The sequence below is a fragment of the Sus scrofa genome, chromosome 1, assembly GCF_000003025.6.
Source record: "Sus scrofa isolate TJ Tabasco breed Duroc chromosome 1, Sscrofa11.1, whole genome shotgun sequence".
In the NCBI taxonomy this organism is placed as follows: Eukaryota; Metazoa; Chordata; class Mammalia; order Artiodactyla; family Suidae; genus Sus; species Sus scrofa.
The window spans coordinates 111105048-111126757 of NC_010443.5; the positions used below are offsets into that span (position 1 = coordinate 111105048).

The window sequence follows — 21710 nt, forward strand, 5'->3', positions numbered from 1 at the left end:
TGAATTGAATTGACTCCTAGTCCAATGTCCTTCTAATTCATGCTACTCCTAAATTCCTTACATTTTTTTTCCAGTTGGATAGGGGTACAGTGGACCCTGCTGGGCCATAGTGATTGGACTCTTTCTCGAACCATGTGGCAAACGCCCTCACTATTGTGTGAAGACCTGTTAAGATATCTTGTGAGCCCGTTTCTGTCCCGAGGTGGTGTAACGAGATGTTTTAATCGATGCTTTCTCCTCCTCTTTGGATGTCTTCGTGTTGACAATGGTATAGCCATTTGCTCCGCACCCAATTAAGTCAGCAGTCTTGTAGTCTTTTGTAGAATGTGGAAGCTCTTCGTTTTATGCCTTGTGACTCGGTTTCATGGAGCAGACAAGAGAGATAGTGGAAAAAGGTTACAGTCACTCCATTTCTCTAGTATCGTCTTCTCCTCAGAGCTTATCACTAATTTTGGTGTCAGAGCAGTAGTCATTCTGAGGCCTCCTGAAAGCCTACATAACTCCCCAGAAATGCACACAGCCCCCCCTGACCTTTGCGGCTGGAGATAATGGCCAAGGCTGAGGCACAGTGACCTTTAGGGCCCAAGTGGGTGGCAGCACTTTCTTTTCTGTGACATTCGTTTTGCTTTTCCCTCTGTCTGTGTTTAATTGGAAGCATGTACACTGTGAATCTGCCTGCTTGAGAGATTGTGGGTGGCTGGCTCTTGTCATAAAGGAATGCTCTCAGCGCTAAGCCGGGGGTCATTACTAATTGCCATGGTTAGAGACACAGAAGATATTATAGGCAACCTCTCACGGGGAAATGCTGTTCACAGAACAGGGCCTTTGTACCACCAGGCCCAGCCCAGCCCATGCTTCTTTCTTTCTCATACTCATTTTACCCTCATGATCCCTTGAGATGAATCTGGCGCTTGAATGTTTTTTTTCAGTCCACATGTTGTATTGCCCCAGAACTCTGATTATTCAAGAGGAACCACAGATGCTTAAACTTCTTCTTTCACGTTCCATCTCAGTTTTGTGTCCTCTTTGAAACTGGTCCCTGCAAGTTCTTTTATTTTTTTTTATTTCTTTAAAAAAAATGGGGGGTTTATTGAGTATAGTTCATTTACAAGGTTGTGATCATTTCTGCTGTACCACGAAGTGATTCAGTTACACGGGTACACACATCCATTCTTTTTCAGATTCTTTTCCTATATAAACCATCACGGAATATTGGGTAGAGCTGCCTGTGCTATACAGCAGGTCCCCCTTGGCCAGTCATTCCATATACCTCAGTGTACGTACACCAATTCCAAACCCCCCCATCCATCCCTGCCCACCCCAGCACCACAAGCTCATCTAGCACTTTGTCCTCCTCTGGGCGGCCGACAGCTCTAGCCCACACCAAAGATCTTGTCACCTATTCTGTTTCCTTCTTTATTTTTTTTTTTTTTTGCTCCTTTTTTTTTTTATTTTTTTTTTAGGGTCACACCCATGACATATGCAAGTTCCCAGGCTAGGGGTCAAATCAGAGCAGCAGTTGCCAACCTACACCACAGCCATAGCAACATGGGATCCAAGCTGCAGCTGTGACCTACACCACAGCTCACTGCAATGCCAGATCCTTAAGTCACTGAGCGAGGCCAGGAATTGAACCTATGTCCGCATGGATGCTAGTTGGGGTCATTACTGCTGAACCAGGACAGGAACTCCTCCTTCTTTATTATTTACCGACTCTGTTGTGTTCTCAAATGACTTTGTCCATGTTCATCTTGGTTTTGGAGACAGGTTTTTTTGGTTTGTTTACAGCTTATCAGAGAGAGGCTGACCACCAGAATTTCCTAAGCACCTACTGTGGGCTGGCCCTGTGTTAGGTGCTTTATGCATGGCTTCCCTGAATCCTGGGAAGGTGTTGCCATCCACATCTTATAAATGAGAAAGTGGAACTTAGACACAGTGTGCATGTCATAAACTTGTCAGAGGGTCACACACTGCTAGTAAGCAGGGGTGCCATGCTGCTGGGCTGCTCCCCGTGTGCCAAGGCAAGATGCTGACCACTGGACATGGGGCTGGGGTGGGGTGGGGATATGGGTAGGGGAGGCTCAAAGCACATACAATGATAGGCTCCAGGAGACTCCCAAACATGGGTTATGTTGCCTTTGTATTACACACTCCACAGTGCCAGGTGTGGGGTAGGCATTGTGTAAGAGCACCCAGGATGGCTTTTTTGTTGTTGTGTTTTATCTTTTGTCTTTTTAGGGCTGCACCCCTGGCATTTGGAGCTTCCCAGGCTAGGGGTCAAATTGGAGCTGTAGCTGCAAGCCTTTGCCACAGCCACAGCAACACCAGATCCCAGCCGTATCTGCAACTATACCACAGCTCATGGCAACACTGGATCCTTAACTCACTGAGCGAGGCCAGGGATTGAACCTGCATCCCTGTGGATACTAGTCAGTTTCGTTAACCACTGAGCCACGACAAGAACTCCTAGGATAGCGTTCTTAAACATGATATTCTTCTGGCTGAATCACATTGGGACAGGCCCTCCACTGAGGTTCTAGTATTGGTGTGGCTGGGGCAGGGGTCCCTCTGACAGGGCTCTACAGGGATTGTGCAATCAGAAAAATGCCATCGTAATGTTGCTCTTCAAAAGCTCCGCTGATACTTAAAGGGTTGGCACATACTAGGGAGGCCTCGTGGGAAATGTGGCAGAGGCCTGGCCCTCGAAGAACTGAGACATTATCAAGAAACACTTCCCCCTTCTTCAGAATCATCCACTGATCCAGAAGAAAAGTTCTCAGAACTTCTGTCTGGTTGGCACACTGAGTTTTTTGATGAAAGTTGGAGAGAGGAAAACTGTTATGGTGAAGAAAAATCTCTCTCTCTCTCTCTCTCTCTCTCTCTCTCTCTCTCTCTCTCTCTCTCACACACACACACACACACACACACACACGCACACACACACACAGAGACAGGGAGAGAGAGAGAGACAGAGCCATCAACCGAAGCCACTAAATTATCCTTAATAAAGGAAAACTTGCAGAATGCCAAGGTTTATTTCCTCCCCCCTTTGACATTGCTTTTTTATTTGCAGAAAACTCAGGACTAGGAGACAGTGGTTTTCTCTTACTTTAAGCTGCGTGATTTGGACAGCCAAGGCCTGGAACATCCCAGTGCCCAGGCTCCTGGAACTTTCCCCCCTTCTCCAGGCACATTTCTCACATGGGTGCCCTGGGTCCACAACACATCTGGAATAGAGCAATCCTGCCTTCTTCCTTGGGGGGTGGGGGGACCACAAGAGGAATGGCATTTTCCAGGTGGCACAATTGACGCTCAAAATTGTCAAGGGGAAGGACAAGGTGCCAACATCTAGGGGAACACTGGGCTTTTGTGGTCTGCCAACTTGAAATCCAGCTCTCACTCATAAATCGTCATGTAACCATGTGAAGGATTATGTAGGGGTTTTGTATTTATATGGTGTGTGTGTGCCCTCTTGTTCCTGATAATTCCAGCAGCGGGGCTGGTGGGGACACTTGGTCCACCTCACCAAGCACTTAACAAGAGACCCGACAACAGCAATACGTTACTTCTTTTGTTTGGACCTCATCTTCACACCCACTGGCGCTGCAACAGCCTGAATGAAGTGTGCTCGGGGGCTTTGTGTGGGGGAGAAAGAATGAAAATAATGGCCATTCAGGCAAAAGAAAGCTTTTTCATGCTTTTCAGAAAGCAGTCTTGTTTTCCTTGTTGTCCCTCTGTTCACATAATAGCCTCATCCTTGTCCTTCGTTGAAACGCACCCCAAGCAAGGAAAACATCTCACCCTGCACACAGCAAATGTGTGCTCTTAAAGTGATCATCACAGAAGGTGTGGGCCTAAGAGGACCATCAGACCCAGGGTCTAGAGGTGGTGAGAGGAGGGGGCCTCCTTCTCAGAGTGAAGGCAGTGGCCAGATGGCTCTGGATGGTGGGAGGGGCTTGTTTAGGAAATTCAGTTTTGTCTGGCAGGATCTGGAGAAGGAAAAACACATAATTTTTACCTTAATCCCCCGACCATGCATACTGATCCGACACTTAGTATGCCCCAGGCCCGGTGCTGGGTGTATCTTCTGCATCATGTGACATACACAAAATGGAAAGAAATGATTATTCTTCCTCTTTTCCAAATGGGGAACCTAAAGTCTAGAGAGGTCAACTTGCTCCCCCCAGTGACACTCACCTGGGAAGTGAGTCACGATTCAAATCCAGGTACCATCTGACCCTCTGCACCAGCCTCTTCAACACCACCCCAGGATTCTCAGAATCAAATTTCCCAGCCTTCCGAATGTCAGGGGATGATGCTTAAATGAAGATAGAGATTTTAGGGAAGGTTACTTTGAGAACCTTGGGTGGGTGTCCCAAGTTCACTTGACATCTCATTTTTAGGCAGGGACTTCGGGGAGCTGCATGTTGTCTCAATTGACCAAAGGTCTGGGAGGCAGAATGAGTGAGGGCCTCAGCCTGACCTAGGTCTGGATGTCCTATAACCAGCTCAGTGAACCTGGACTCTTCACTGCTCTTCCATGGGAGTTGGGAACCTGAGCTCTTTGCTCCAGCCTACTCTCATTAAATTAGTAACGAGCTGGAATATCATAAAAGTCTTCCTGGCTATAAGATCCTCTTCTCCTGCATCTCTCCGGGCAGCCCTTTTCTGGGTGATTTCTGTTAGTTGTTTTTTGTCTGTTGATCTCAATGACAGGAAACCCACTGGAGCCACAAGGACCGTTGAGACCCTGCTTTGTGAGCCTTGAAGAGATTCTTGCCTTTGTGAGCAACAGGCCTCCTGCCCCCTCCTGAGGCCACCCTTAGCCCACCAACATTTTTACATCCAGTCGAAATCCCACTTCCAAGGCCTTGCCGGTAAATTAGCTCTTTCCGATACCATCTTTAGAGTCATTACAGTGGTAGCTTGAAATCAGTCATTGTAGGAGTATTTACACCACAGAAATTGGCCGGCATTACAGATCAGGGCTTTGTTGTTGTCATTATTGTTGTTTTGAGAGTTGGTTTGCCAGTTCACCACTGTGCAGACCTACTACCCCACCAATCATTGCACCCCAACCATACACTCACTACCCGCTCTGGTCACTGGTTCATCATGTGTGCTGTGCATGTCTGTCTCCAGAGACTGTGGGAGGGATAGCACCATAGAATTCATTATGCCTCTTCAGCACCATCATGGTACACTATAAATAGTAACACTCCCCAGCATCTATCACTGGTCTTCATTTTATCTACTTGGGTATAATTTTCCTCTAAAATGTTTCCGATGTTATCTAATTTTCCTGTAGCAAATTGCCATTCATTCGTTCATCAACCATTTGTTCATACCAGGGAGCATTGACAATGTGTCAGGTGCTAGATCATAAGGCAGAGTGCCTAGCAGTAAATAGAGGAGAACTCTGCCCACAGGGAGCTCGCCTTCTAGTCCAAAGAGACAGAAAATAGACAGGTAAACCAATAATAGATCCTGTCTGAGAGCAGTAAATGATACAGGAAGGGTAACCTCGAAGGATGGAACAGGGGAGCTGGTGGCTGGGTGGTGCATCGTCCAAGAGAAGGGTGTATTTTAGTTTCTTATTGCTCCAGTAACAAATCACCACAATTTTCTTGGCTTAAAACAATTGAAATAGATTGCCTTATAATTCTGGAGGTCAGAAGTCTAAAGTGGGTTGGCAGGGCTGCGTTCCTTCTGGAGGTTCTAGGGAAGAATCCATTTCTGGCTTTTTCCATCGTCCGCAGGCTGCCTGAGTTCCTTGGCTCTGGGCGCTGCATCCCTCCGACCTCTGCTTGTGTCGTCACACTTCCTTCTCCGACTCTGACTCTCTTGCCTCCCTCTTTCCCTCACAAGGACCCCTGTGATGACCTTGGATCTGCTCAGATAGTCTGGAATAATATTCTCCTCTCAGAATCCTTAACTTCATTGGATCTGGACATTCTCTTTTGCCACAGAAGGCAGCATAACAACAGGTCCCAGGGAGTAAGACATGGACCTCTTTGGGGGGGGGGGTCATTATCTTGCCTACCACAGGAAGGAGAGGAAGGCCTCTCTGAGGAGGTTACATTTGGGGTGAGACCCAGATGACAAAAACATATGGGGGAAAAGGAGCCCAGATAGCGAGAACTGGCTGCAAAGCCCTTGAGCCTGGGGCAAGCCTGGAGATCCTGAGAAAGATGCCAGCGTGACTGAAGTGAGCATGCAGAGGGATGCTAAAGAGGTAATTAGGGTGCAGGTGCCTCAGCATCATCTCCCTCACGGATAGGAGCAGGGGTGTCATTCTCGGTGTGATGGGGAGCTGAGACTTGTGTTTTTCACTGGACTGATCCATATTCTCAAATGGAAACAACCTCTCTGACAATAATTGTCTGAGTGCTGCTGTCCAGGAGAACTCGAATGAGAGCCACATTTGTCACACTGAATCTTCTCATGGCCACATTTTGAAAAGTGAAAAGAAACAGGGGAAATTAACCTTAATGAAAGGATTAACCCAGTACATCAAAATGTTATCACGCCAACCTATAGTCCATATAAGAAATATATTAATGAGATATTTTACCTTCTTTTTTTTTAGTGCTGTGCCTTCAGCATCCGTGTATGTTATGCTCACAGCACATCCCAGTTTGGACTGGCCACATTTCTAGTGCTCAGTAGCCACCATTGTTCCCTGGTGACTGTTTTGGGCAGAGCATATCCAGTCACTGTCCTTAGAGTCCTCTGTAGAGTCTACTCAGGTAGCATTTGAAAAGTGGTGGATGGTGGGGGTGTCACGGAGAACGTGGAGCTTGTGTCGTGCCCATTAACCATCCCCAACTTCAGAGGCTCTGAGTAGGCCACGGGGAGCAAAGGATGGACTCGAAGATTCTGGAAAGGAGTTTGTCCCCTGGTTGGGCTGGCAGAGCTCATTCCCAGACCCCCAAGTTGACCCTGGCCTCCTAGAGCCACCAGGGAACATGTGTCTCTGTGTGATAGGTCTCAAGGATCACCCTGCTGGCCACCCCTCACACCTTCAATCCCCTGAAGAAGTTTTAGCCAAAGCCAGACGTTTTTGCATTTCTTTGTAGACAGGGCCGTTTATTCACCTCATTATACCACTATTACTGAAAACAAGGGTGGAGGTCAAGGAACAGGAAAGATTCAATGAAGCAATGAGAGGGTATCGGTTGCTAAGGCAAGAATTACATCCCAGACACTTCCACCTATACCCCTGCTCTCTTGTGCTCTTGCGATGACCCCAATATTAGCTGTGAGAGTCGAGCCCAAAGAGATTAGTACCAGCAGAACATCATGTGCATCCACTTGGATTTTTTACAGTGATATTAAATTAAACGGGTTTATGAAACAGAAAATAAAGATCTAAATTAAACATGTAGGTCATGATGGTTTGCATAAAGGCCAACTTATGAGAAACAATAAAAGTAGCAGCAGCTTTATCAGCCTTTCCTATGTAGAACCAGTGATCTGCGCTCCATGCCCAGCTCTCCGGAGAAGGGCTGGTGCCGAGTTCCCTTGTGATGACAGGTTTGGTGGGCAGGCCTCTTGACCCTGACGTCTGGGCTGTGGGTACCAGCAGCCCCATCAGAAGGGCAGTTTGGCCATGTTGATGTAGAGTGGCAAAAATTCTAATGTGCAAAGACAGAGGTGGCCTCAGTGAGGATTTGGGGGCCTTAGAACAGCAGTCACATTACCAGTGTCTCTAATTAGGGTGCCTGCAATCTGGCGCAATTTATATCTGCCTTCCCAAAAGGGGTGGAATGTTTCCCTCTAATATAACATAGCATGAGTCCTCCTTGGATGAATTTTCCAAAATTATAAGGCCGTGGTAGTGGGGACGGGGGAGGAGGAGCAGCTATGACATAGAAATCTGTTGCCTTGAAAATCAACTGTGATCTTTGCAAACAGTGGGTTTATTAACAAATATTTCTCTGGTACCTGGGAAGTGCTACCTTCTGGAGGGACTTCAAAAGCACAAGGTTCTTACTTTCCAAAGGCTTCAGACCAGGTTGGAAAAAAAAAAAAATGACTATGCAATGATAAATGTAACAGCACATGGTGCCAGTGTGGTACATAGAATCAGGCTCTGGCCTGAGAATTGGTAGATCTGAATTCTGCCGCTAAGCCGCTTCAGAATCCTACTCCCATAAGTCTAGTTATCCTCTAAATAGGAGCCATATCCTGGATCACCCAAGACTCAGTTCCTGGGGATCAGAAGTCACCTTACCCTTCTGGACCGCAGGATCTTCCTCTAAACATCAGAATGTTGAATGGGCTGTGATGGTAATAATAATAGTAGCTCCATTTAGTAAGGGCTGACTTTGTGCTCATGATTGTGCCATGTGCTTTACATGAATTAACTCCTATATATCTAAAGCACACTTAACTAAGAGATGGGTTCTATTATTCCTATTATATAGATGAGAAAACTGAGATGTACCTTAAGTAATTTACCCCAAATCAGAGCGTTGACTGATACACAGCTGGGGTTTAGCTACAAGGCTCTGAGCCTATAAAGTTTGGGATCTAAATAAATGCCCTGAAGCCCATCCCAGCTGTCACATTCTTCAGTTGTGGGGACCTTTTCTACCATGGGAAGGTTACTTGGGGGACTAAAAAGGGTAAAGACCGATAGAGGAAACCATGTTGCCATAAAACAAACCAAGCTCGAGCATCATCTGTGGCTCAGAGAACTCAGACCTAACTGCCTCAGAACACAGGAGGCTCAAGTTCAGCATCTTTTTCTGGAATATCCTGATCAGTCAGTGCAGGTATCTCAGTTGATGTTCATGGGACACTGGTCATTCAGCAAATGAGTCCCCAAAAAGGGACTTCAAGGCTGCTGCATGACAAGTCTCACCTTTTCAATCATTTTCGTTTTACACCCATCTCGGCCACAGAGGGGGCGGCGAGGGGAGGGGGGAGCTGTGAATTTCACTCTGGCCATCATGTTTTGTGAGGACGTACGCATGAATACAGATTGGCACCCACAAAGTCTTCGCTCTGTGACAACGGTGGGTTCGGTTTCCTCTGCTTACACAACCAATGCCGTCTGAGGCCACTTGGGTTTAGATGGTGCATTGGCCGCAGGCTGTTTCGTTATGTGTTGCCCAGTTACCTTGGCTTCCTGCACATTCTCTTGAGCAGATGGTTCATCTCCTTATCTCAGAGGATTTTTTCCCCAAGTGTAGCCCCAGAGTCAAGAGCTTTGATACCATCAAGGCAAGAAGGCATTAAACCACCCTTGGTGTAGTTGTTTCAGTCGTATTTTTTCATGTCTGCTTCATGAAAAGATGATGCGGTTAGATTCGAGCCTGGCCTTGCCAAGGGTATTGTGTGTGCCTGGGGTTACCCACATCATCACGTGGCTTACCTTCTTTTGCACTGTGGTGATCTTATCTTCTTTGCTGCACCTACCATCAAGCACAAGCTTCTCCCAGCTTCTGTGTGTGTGTATGTGTGTATGTATGTTTGAGTGCACACACACACACACACACACACACACACATGCATTCAGGTGTGCATGGACTTTTGCTCATGGCAGCAGCTTCTAAAATAATACTTGGAGTTCCCTTTGGGCTCAGTGGTTAATGAACCCAACTAGGATCCATGAGGATGAGGGTTCGATCCCTGGCTTCACTTAGTGGGTTGGGTATTCAGCATTGCTCTGAGCTGTGGTGTAGGTCACAGACTTGGCTCGGATCCCACGTTGCCGTGGCTGTGGTGTAGGCTGGCAGCTGTAGCTCCGATTTGACCCACAGCCTGGGAACTTCCGTATGCCGTGGGTGTGGCCTTAAAAAAGCAAATAATAATAATAACACTTTATCATTCATCTATAATGAGTCCTTTGCTAAGCTCTTAGGGGAAAAACAAAAAACACCTTTATTGGCTTTTCCATTTAGAAATTTGGAACAAAGTTTCCCTTAAGCAGACACATTTCTTTTTAATATAAGCTGATAATTCTGCTGTTCCTTCCATGTGCCAGGAACTGAGCCAGCTACTCAGTGTGCAAAGATAAATATGACTAAGCTACTGTCCTTGAGAGATTGTGTACATACCCATGGAGAGAAAATATGTTAACAGAGGGCTAGAGTTCAACCTAGGGCAGGGGGGACAGAGGGGTGCCATGAACAGAGTTCCGAAGACAGTTGAGGAGGACCAGGAGATGCTATGAAAAGGGGCAGACATTTGAACTCCATATTCAAAGTCAAGTACAAGTTTGCCAGTTGAAGAAGGAAAAGATATTCCCCACAGAGGGAATAGCACAGAAATACTGAAGCTGTGAACATGTGGGCTGTTTAGTGTGGCTGGAGCAGAGCAGGTAAATGAGGATGAGGCTATAGAAAGATGGACTGGTTCAGCCAGGGAAGGACTCTGTGCCCCGTCCTCATGGATGCTTTAGGATTTAAAGCCGGGAGTTCCCATTGTGGCTCATCAGTAACAAACCCGACTAGCATCCATGAGGAGGCAGATTTGGTCCCTGGCCTCCCTCATTGGATTAAGGTTCCAGCGTTGCCATGAGCCGTGGTATGTAGGTTGCAGATGCAGCTCAGATCTGGTGTTGCTGTGGCTGTGGCTGTGGCATAGGCCAGTGGCTGTAGCTCCAGTTCAACTCCTAGCCTGGGAACTTCCATAAGCTGTAGGTGTGGCCCTAAAAGACTAACAGTGCTAATACTAATAATAATTTTTAAAAAGATTTGAAGCCAATGGGTGTTACCAGAGACCCCAGAAAAATCAAGAGGAGACTGGGAATCTCACCAAAATGAAGAGTTTTGCCCTCCTAGCGAGACAGAGCCATGCCTGCTAGCTTGTCCCAACTGGGGGTCCTCCTTTCATGGGTGACTGAACCCTCCTAGCACCTGGCCTGCCATGGTCAGAGTGTGAGTGAGTCTTCAGTATCCTTGACTCTTACTGACCACTTAAAAGACACAAGGGAAGAACTGTTGTTGTGTTTCACCTGGTCTTTGGGAAGCCAATGGACACTTAACCCTGACCCCCCTTGGAAGCAGTTGGTTTGCGAGGCTACAGCTGCAAGGCTCTAGGGTGAGGGAAGGAGCTGGATGCCTGGGAGACCCACACCCGCAGTCTTGTCTGAGCTTTGCCGCTCTCATGCTTGGATAAGTCATTTCTCCCCAGGCTCCAGGGAGCTTATCTGTAAAATGAGGGGCTGGACTCTACGGGTTCTAAGGGCCCTCTCCTGTCCCATGGGAGTCTTCCATACCTCTTTAATTTCTAGGAAAGCTGAGTGGTCTGTGATGTGCTCCATGTTAACCAGGTGGCTCTGAAGGCTTTTGTGCCCTGAACAAGGGGAAAAAAAAATCACCCAGTGGTCCCTCCCTGCATCTCCCTGGAGCAACATAGCAGGAGGTGGGGACAGAACCTCACTTTCTGCCTTGGTAGTCCCTGGGTTTGTAACTTTGGAGAGCATATGCCTCCACCCCGCTCCCAGCCCCCAGGGGACAGAGCTTCCTAAGGGAAGCAGGAGGTGAAAAAGGAGGGCGATGTGAGAAGGAGGTGGTAGCCCCAGGATGGTGTGGAGGGCAGGAGAGGCCTCCTCCCAGGACACTGGTTCAGGCAGAGGGGGCAATGGAGAGAGCTGGGGCATGAGCATGGGTTTTGCTATCCTGAGACCCGGACTCCAGTGCTGAGCCCACTTCTGACTCGAGGTACAGCCTCCCTTTGTCTCTACCGACCTCCTTTCCTCTGTGAAATGCAAGGAAGAGAGGTCCTAGGACTCTCAGGAGCACAAACTCAGATAAGGCCTGGTTCCTGGTGTGTGATAAGTGTCCCATAAATGGTAGCTTTTAAAAAAAAAATCTATTATTTTTAATGTCTAGAAAAGTAAGTTAGGGCCAGAATGCAGAGGCCTCTGTCTGCCAGAGCAAGTTTCGACTTTATCCTGCCACCCCTTGGCTAGCCACTGAGGGGAATCCGGCAGGGAGTGGCATTTAAAAAGCTGGTGCTGGGGGAATCTCCACGTGTCACCAATTTGGGGCAGATATGAAAAAGCAGGCTGGGTCACTTTGCTGTACAGCTGAAATTGACAGAACATTGTAAATCAACTATAACTTAAAAAAGAAGAAGAAAGAAAAAAACAGAAATGTCGGTGATGAGGTTCTGTTAGTGTCCAGGAAAGGTGGCTGAGACCCCCGGGAGGTGGCAGAGGGAATGAAATGGAAGACAAAAAACAAAAACAAAGAAACAGAACACAAGAGGGGACGGAGTGGGATGGACTGGGAGTTTGGGGTTAGTAGATGCAAACTGTTACTTTAGAATGGCTAAGCAATGGGGTCCTACTGCACAGCACAGGGAGCTATGTCCAATCTCTTGGCGTAGAACATGATGGAAGATAGTATGAGAGAAACTGTAAATATTTGTACGACTGGTCCACTTTGGGTACAGCAAAAATTGGCACAGCATTGTTAATCAACTATACTCTTTAAAAAAAAAAAAAAAAAAAAAGGAGCACCGTGGCTGAGAAGTAAGGGGTGGGCACTCTGCCTGCAGGCAGTAGAGGAGTGAAGGAGGACATTCCTTTTGAGGATGTGCCCTTGAGGGCATCTCCCTAAATCCAGGTGTGGAGGGGAGGCAGGACAACTTTCTTCTCCATCCTGGGGGTGGGGATTGCCACCCCAGGGGACCAGACCCAGGTCCTAAAACCCTGGTGTGGTCTTGGGCACATTGTTTGGTTTATCCCTTGTATCCTGCTTTGTCCAGAAAGGGCTTGAGATGGTTTTCTACCTGAGGAAGTAAGTCGTTGACCCTTTTCTCAGAGGTAAAGATGAATTGAAGTAATAATTACCTAAGAAAAGGGGAGAGAGACAGTAGAGGAAAATGCTGGGGAGTGGAGAAGGATTCCACAACCACTGACAAGGGAGGGGGTGGTGTTTATTCCCAAAACGTCGACTCTTGGCTTCGAATTAAGATTGTACCCTTTCTCATCTCCTTTTCTGAGAGCAGAATCCCTCCCAAAGGGACAGAAAAGCCAGGTTCTTTGACCTCTTTTCTCACTTGCAGAATAACAGCGAGGGTATTTCTCAATGGTATTTTTAACCTTCCTTTTCTCTGTAATGGAATAAGCAATGGCAGGTGTTCCGTCTATAGGACCAGAACAACTCCCAGGAAAGGGTGAGAGGGAGGGAGCAAAGGAGAAAAAGCCAGAAAGAGCAACCCAAAGGGGGAAAGAGAGGGAGCGACCCATGGCGGGTAGGCACTGCCGGGTGACCCGCTGGTTGGATGGCGGTGGCGGCAGCTGCCACCCAGCCCTCCAGCTTGTGGCTTTGCTTCCTCTGTCTTTCTCTCTAGTAGCACAGAATCACTCAGCCCTCGATTCCTGAGGCTTTCACACCCCTAAGAGGTTTGTCAGGGCAGCTTGCAGGACCTGAGGCCCCGAGAGGGTTGGTTGACAGCGGCCGTGAGATGTTTGGGGTCTCTGGGCAAGTGCCCTTTCGGCAGATAGGGTCGGCTGCTGGGAAGCCAGGGAGAAAACACGAAAAAGTCGTTTCCTGCAGGTCTCTGCTGCATTTGCTAACAGAGAGTCGCTCAACATGTGGTAAGTGCAGTGAATGTTTTTTACTTTCAATGCCTGAATTTCTCTGGCTTCCGCAAGCTCTTGTTGTCGAGGAAGAAGGTGGTATGGTCTCACCCCCTCCCTCCTTCTGTGGTGTGACAGCACAGAGATAGTTATCTCCAAACCCAATTCAGTGCTGCTTTTTTTCGGGTAAGAGCTTTCGAAAAACCATCAACTGAGCTCCAGCTGGTCAGGCGGTCAGGCTTCGAGGGTGGTTACCACCGTAGTGAAAAGGTGGGTAGCTTTGTCAGGCAGGCTGCGGGCCAGGGATGCAGCCTTTGGGAGATGATGAAAGCATCCTCTCTTGTCACAGACCAGAATCCAGACCCACCCATTCCTGGGATGTGGAGGGGGAGGGGCGGTGTGGGGCACTGTGCCAGTTAATCCAGCCCTCCTTCCCTTCTCTCCTCTGCTGGTCTGGTGATGGCTGGATATGTGCAAAGTCTCTTTCCAGAGAGGGAAACAGCTTAGCAAACATCTAGCTCTCACGATCCTCTTCCTAAGGGGACCCCTGAGGCCCAGAGTAGTGAACAAGCTTTCCCAAGGTCAAGCTATTGCAGCCTAGAAGTGGAACAGGATATAAAGTACCATGGCTCTGAATCTAGTGTTCAAAGACTTCTTGGTTAAATGCAAAGAGCTGGGCTTTGCAGCCAGACAGGCCTGGCCCAGGTCCAGCCTGAGGACTTGGGACATTCTTGTCTTTACCCAGCGCCATGCTGAACACTCAGTCCTCCACCCCCCCACCCAAGAGATGCTAAAGACATCTGGATGAGAGGACAAGGCACCTGGAGCCAGAGCATCACAGGAAAGGGGACGCCCCCTTCCCCCCACCTTGAGCAAGGCCTCCTAGGCTCTAATGGACCTCCTCAGAACAGGGCAGCCTAAAGAAACCAAGACAGCAGTTGGCAACATCAACCCCCAGCAAGTAGGGTTCACCCCAGAATCAGTTCTGATTGCTGCAGACCCAGGCCTCCTTCTGCCCACTGGGAGCCACCTCAGGGCAGCTATACAGATTGAGTCCCCTTCCCAACATCATAGCTCAAATCTCTTGAATGCTTCTGCCTGACTCTGCCCCCATCTGCTACCACAGTAGAACGTGACACTTAAATCCTCTTCTTCCAGTCTGGCCATCCTCCTCCATTTACCTGATTAAATGTATTCATTTAGGAGTTCCCGTTGTGGCACAGTGGTTAACAAACCCGACTAACATCCATGAGGACATGGGTTTGGTCTCTGGCCTCACTCACTGGGTCAAGGATCTGGTGTTGCCATGAGCTATGGTGTAGGTTGCAGACGCGGCTCGGATCCTGCATCGCTATGGCTCAGGTGTAGGCCGGCGGCTGCAGCTCTGATTTGACCCCTAGCCTGGGAACCTCTATATGCTGTGGGTGCAATCCTAAAAAGACAAAAAGACAAATATATATATAAATATATATATATTTGTATATATATATTCACTTAAATAGGCTAGTAGCACAAGCATAAGAGCACCTCCATGCCACCCTCTGTATTGGAGACCACTGGTAATGCAAAGACTTATATAGCTATCCCTATATAGAACTTGTTTTCCTATGCTTCTAGAGGCTCTAAGTGAGCTAGGCTGGATCCTCTTTGTCTCACAGCTCAGTGTGGGGACACATTTTCCTTGTATCCGGTAGAGCACATGACTCCTACAGGTGTCAGTCTCATGGGATGCCATGCATGGTGTTCCCTGGAGTTGCGAAATCACCGTACCAAGGCAGGGGCCTCTCTACCACGTGTGCTGTGCAGATGTGTGATGAAACTGCCATGGTTAAGTGTATGGTCTCCAAACTCAAGCAGATTGGGTTCAGATTCGAACTCCATGGTCTATAAGCTATGTGGCTTTGGATCAGTTACTTGATCTCTCTGAGCTTTCAAGGAGATAATAGCTGTATGCATTTTTAGGGTGGCTTGATCCATTAAATGAAAAAAATTCAAATAAAGAGATTATTCAGTGAGGCACATAAAGGGTCAATACATATTAGTGATTATTATCATAATCATCATCATTAATATAATTATTGCTTAGTCTTATTGTCATCAGGTTCATTAAAAGTGCTGACGATGCCCAACACATAAGCATTTAGTAAATGGGTGTTGAATGGATGTTTTCAAGGATGATCGGTGGACTTCCAAATCCTCTCTTGCATAAAAAAGAAGAAAATTATTTGGAGGAACTGAGTTAGAACCAGAAGACACTGAGCTTTTTAATGTGGTTTTGGTTAAACTGTGTTCCCTGGGAACTGAAAGCAGAGAGGGAAATGTTGACCTGGCCACACTGGGGGCACCTACAAATATGAGCCATATGTATCTAGTTGAGTGGGATAATTAGTGAAGACTGCTCTCATCCCCCCTCCCCGATCCCACCTCCATCCCCACCCCCGCCAAGCTTCTTTTCTAGAGGAAACTTCCAGAAGGAGAGGCTTTAGTCTGTGGTCTTCAGGCCAGATTTCACCTCACACAGAGACCAGGTAACACCTCTGGACTGGCCAACACAGGGCACCAGTCAGCCTGGTCCCGGGACCTCTGCCCTTCTACTTGGACAATATACCCAGTTAGTCAGGCAGATGCCAGGATGTTTCTGTTCCCTCTGGCAGACATCTGGATGTTTAGAAACAGCTGGTTAGCTTTTTCCCCCCATTATGTCCCAAATACTTGGTGCTGTGCCATCATAGCCAGGGTGAAATCCCATACCCAGGCCTTGCTTCAGTCAACCTGTGTTCAGGGATAAAAGCTGGATGAGAATCTCAGACTCTGACAGGCCAGTCCAGGGTTAAATGAGTTCGGGTTGGAATCAGGCCTGAGCTGGTGGGGAGGATGTGGCACCTGTTTCCTAGGATTGTTGGTAGTTGAAGCTGACCGTAGATGTGCTTCCGAAGGAGCCAAGTGCTAGGGAGAAGGATGGTATCGGGGAGGCAGTGGGGTGGGGAACCCTGATCATCCCACAGGCTGTGAAGTCTCGAGAGGATCTCAAATGTCAACATAGGCAAGAACAGAACTACTATTCAGAGAAGAGCTGGAGGGCCAGCGATGCTCCGCCTCACAGCATATGGCTCAGGTTACTTGTTTATAAGGTCTCTTCCTAAGCATTCATGGGCATTTCTTCTGCTTACCTGTGTACCAGGGAACAGGAATGCAAAGATGAGGGAGACAGCCCCCTCCTTCAGAATGCACCTTCAGATCACCAATCCCCACACACAAGGTGAACAGGTAGCTGCTTTTGGAGGCTTCTAGATATCCAGGTTTGGGACATCATGAGAGGAAATGATCTGATGCTAACTTGTTTAGCAGGGCCCTTTCTGACTTTAAAGCAAATTGAGACAAGGAAGACTTTGCCCCCATGTAGCTCTTCAGAGGAGTAGATGGTGTACTATCTCCCACTTTGTGGCCAGTGTGGAGACCAAGGTCAAGGTTACAGCCCAGCATGAGACTTGACTTGGGGTGAGTGCATCTCTATAGTCCAGATGGCTCCTCGTGGAAGGAGGTGGCTGTTTCCTTGCTTTCTGTGTTTCACATGTTCAACTTGTAGTACCTGCTGCCAAGCCTGCTTTGACGTGAGCAGGGCGAGGTGAGGCTGGCAGTGTGCAGCACCCTTTAATTGATATACATGCATCCTCCTCACTGCATAATTATCAGAGCCCCACCTTTGGATGAGCTTGTGTTAGTCAAGCTCCATCCCATATTCTAGAATCTCCTCAATCGCAAAGCCTTCAATTTTTTTTACTTGCTCACTTTCTTTTCCTATGATAATGCGGTAACCAAATAAATAAATAAACAAAAACAAAACAAAACAGAAAATATGGGATAGAAACAGAAAAAGAGGAGTTCCTGTTGTAACTCAGCAGAAACTGACTAGCATCCATGAGGATGCAGGTTCAGTTCCTGAACTCAGTGGATTAAGGATCCAGTGTTGCCATGAGCTGTGGTGTCGGTCGCAGATGTGTCTCAGATCCCATGTTGCTATGGCTGTGGCATAGGCCAGAGGCTATAGCTTCGATTGGACCCCTAGCCTGGGAAACTCCATATGCCATGGGTGCAGCCCTTAAAAAAAAAAAAGAACAAGAAAGAAATGGGTTTTATTTTATGACAAAAATTTGAGGCAGGAAGATTAAGTTTGCTAGGCTCTGGCTCTGACCTACCATGCCCTTTCAGTGGCCTGGGCCCCATTTAGGGAGCGTGGGGAGAGGGCAAATGACAAGGTTGCAGAGGGTCTTGAAGTCAAAATAAAGGTTTCGTACTTGTGCACAGGAAGTTGTTGATGGATTGTTCAATAGAGAAGGTCCTGCTCAGATTTACCTTCTGGAAGCCTCCCTGGTGGCAGTAGACACAGCAGTTTGGGTTGTAGAGTAGATGGGAGACATGCTGGGCCTGACCTAGGACACTGCGGGTGGGAAGGCCCAGGAGAGGACTATCTGGGCGATCTTTAGAAGATAAAACCTTGGGGACTTGGTGACTGGTCACCATGAGCTATGATAGAAAGGGCAGCATATGGAAAGAATCTCAGCTTTCCTGCTAGGGTTGAATGGAGTGTTTCCATCCAAGACGAAGATAGATCTGGGGGGGTAAAATTGTTCAGGGAGCCAAAGGAGAGTGAGTCTAAATCTCGGAGGAGGCTCTGGTTTAGAGACTGACATGGGGGATTCACAGATTGCCCAGGAAGAGTGTGGAGCCTGGGACTGTTGGCCTCATAATGAAGGAATCCTGTGGACCACTGTCAGAGGCAGGTGGACAATCATGAGCCTGTATGGAGATGAAGAAGGAACAGTCAGAGAGATTCAAGGACAACCAGTGTAAGCTTTCAAGTTTCTTCTTCTGTCATGATCAGTGTGAAAAATTCAATAGCAAGAATGAAGTTTCTCTATACAGAATTTGTATCAAAACACACAAGATTGCCAAAGCAATATTGAGAAAGAAGAGCAGAGCTGGATGAGTCAGGCTTCCTGACTTTAGACTATACTACAAAAATGCAGTCATCAAAACAGTATGGTACTGGCACAAAAACAGAAATACAGATCAGTGGAATAGGATAGAAAGCCCAGAGGTAAACCCACACAGTTATGGCCAGTTAATCTACAACAAAGGAGGCAAAAATATACAATGGACAGAAGACACTCTCTTCAGTAAGTGGGCTATGGAAACTGGATAGCTAGCTACATGTAAAAGAATGAAATTAGAATACCATACATTCTCTAACACCATACAAAATATATATATAAATAAACTCGAAATGGATTAAAATATTTTTTAAATGCATTAAAACCTAAATATAGGGAGTTCCCATCATGGCTTAGCAGTAACATACTCAACTAGGATCTTTGAGGATGTGGGTTCGATCCCTGGTCTTGCTCAGTGGGTTAAGAATCCAGCGTTGCTGTGAGCTATGGTGTAGGTCGCAGATGTGGCTTGGACCTTAAGTTGCTGTGGCTGTGGCATAGGGCAGCAGCTGTAGATCTGATCCGACCCCTAGCCTGGGAACTTTCATATGCCACTGGTGCAGCCCTAAAAAGAAAAAAAAAAAATCCCTATATATAAGACTGGATACTATAAAACTCTTAGAGGTAAGCTTAGGCCAAAACCTCTTTGATGTAAATTGCAGCAATATCCAAAACTGCAACCATATTCAAAAAATGGATCCATCTCCTAGAGTAGTGGAAACCAAAGCAAAAATAAACAAATGGGACCTAATTAAACTTAAAAGCTTTTGAACAGCAAGGGAAACCATAAACAAAATGAAAAGACAACTTATGCGCTGGGGAAAAATATTTACAAATGGTGCTACCGACAAGGGATTTGTTTCTAAAATATACAGACAGCTCATACAGCTTAAAATAAAAAAAAAAAGAATAAACCAATAAAAAATGGACAGAACCCCTAATAGACATTTTTCCAAAGAAGGCATACAGACAGCCAGCAGGCATATGAAAAGATGCTCAACATCACTAATTATTAGAGAAATACAAATCAAAACTGCAGTGAAGTATTGACCTCACATCAGCCAGAATGGCCATCATCAAAAAGTCTACAAACAGTAAATGCTGGAGAGGGTGGAGAGAAAGGGGAACCCGCCTTCACTGATGGTGGGAATGTAAATGGGTGCAGCCACTGTGGAAAACTGTATGGAGCTTCCATAAAAAACTAAAAACAGAGTTATGATATGATCCTAAAATCCTACTAACTGGGCATTTATCTGTAGAAAACCATAATTCAAAAAGATACATGCACCCAAGTGTTCATTGCAGCACTATTAGCCAAAACATGGAAGCATCCTAAATGTCCATTGACAGAGGAATGGATAAAGAAGATGTGGCACATGTTTACAATAGAATAGTACTCAGTCATAGAAGAGAATGAAATAACACCATCTGCAACAACATGATGAACCTAGAGATTATCATACTAAGTGAAGTCAAAGACAAATCTCCTATGATATGGCTTACATGTAGCATCTAAAAAATGATACCAATGAACTCATTTTTTTTTTTTTTTTTTTGTCTTTTTAGGGCTGAACCCACAGCATATGGAAGTTCCCAGGCTAGGGGTCGAATTGCAGCCGTAGCCGCCAGCCTACACCACAGCCACAGCAATGTGGAATCCGAGCCATGTCTGCAACCTACACCACAGATCAAGGCAACACTGGATCCTTAACGCACTGAGCGAGGCGAGGGATCCAACTGCGTCCTTATGGATACTAGTCAGATTCGTTTCTGCTGAGCCATGATGGGAACTCTGAAGAACTCATTTACAAAAAAAGCAGACTCAACAGACATCAACAACAAAGTTATGATTACCAATGGGCAACATTTTGGGAAGGGATAAATTAGGAGCTTGGGATTAACCTATACCCCCTGCTATATATAAAATCAACCTACTGTTTAGCACAGGGAACTATATTCAGTATCTTATAATAACCTATAATGGAAAAGAATCTGAAAAATTTTACATACATGTAAGGGAATCACTTTATCACTGAAATTAACACAATGTTGTAAATTAACTGTACTTCAATTTTAAAGATGGTTCTAAAAAAATAAAGTCCAAAACAAACAAACAAAGAAATATGCTCCTTGATGGACATATTAAAAGAAGTCAGTGTAATGGAGTAAATAATTGGATAACACCCTGTGTGTTGAGCTTGTACCTTGAATGCCACAGAACCTAATAGTCCTTTGTTTCGAGAAAAACAGATAAGCAGCAGGGAGGCTGTTTACTTTTAAATTGGTAGGAAGTTTTTATCTCAATGCTAATTTTTGGAGGTGGAAAAGGATTAATAATCTTCCCTTCCTTTGAAGTTGAATTAAATGACACAGACCAGTCATCTCCGAGGTTGCATCTGACGATAGTAAACTGAAACAGAGCCTTGTAGTATCTAAACAGACAGTTCAAGTTAAAAATACAAATAAGCCACTGAGGAATTTGTGGAAGAAGGTAGGAGATCAGATTCCCCTTTTCCTCGCCTCTCCGACCCTCAAGCTCCTCATCTGTAAAATAGGGGTGATAATCAAGTCACAGGTTGTCCTAACAGTTAAACGTGTATGAAAACGCTTTGCTATGTGAAGTGTGTTGGACACAGGTCTCTTTTGTTGGTGTCTTATCTTGAGGGAAAGACTTCCCTTTCAGGTATGTCTCAGGCCCCTAGAGAGCCAATCAGAAAGCTGATGGTGTTTCTGCAGGTTATGTTTTTGAAGCCTCCTTTGGACCACACGGTTTTTGCTTACCCTCTCCACTTTACAAACGTCAGAAAAATTATATGATTGACTGATAGAACACCAGCAACCCGGAGAGATATTGTACCACAGCCCAGGGCTACACTTTCCATTTTTATTAAAATTCTTATTAACTCGTAGCCCAAGAGCTTTTAAGCTAAGCCTGATCTCCTTTAGGGCCCCTTGATTTGATCAGAGCAATTTGTGTGCAGTGTTCTGGTCCCACTTTGTGGAAAGGCAGAGCAGACAGCAGCCCAAACAATGTTATTCTGAAGATGCTGGGGTCTTGTCTCCATCCCAAACCACCTTGCCTTACAATGCCATGCCACCCTGGCCATATAGACACACACTTGAACTCCACAGTGACAGGCCTTCTTCTTGAGTTTAAGACCTCCTATCCCTTTGAA

The 21710-nt window shown here is 46.4% G+C and overlaps 1 protein-coding gene across 2 annotated transcripts in view; it reads left to right on the forward strand.

Moving 5' to 3' along the window:
- The window catches only part of RORA (RAR related orphan receptor A), a 763804-nt gene that overhangs the window by 386044 nt on the left and 356050 nt on the right, over positions 1 to 21710 (forward strand). Inside the window, exon 1 of one of the 2 annotated variants that reach the window (XM_021073481.1) lies at positions 2366 to 13561. The exons of the other annotated variant lie outside the window; for it this stretch is intronic. Coding sequence (XP_020929140.1) covers positions 13429 to 13561 — 133 coding nt within the window. The 5' untranslated portion in view covers positions 2366 to 13428. Of the gene's footprint in view, positions 1 to 2365; positions 13562 to 21710 lie in introns of those variants that run through there. 2 annotated transcript variants of the gene reach the window in all.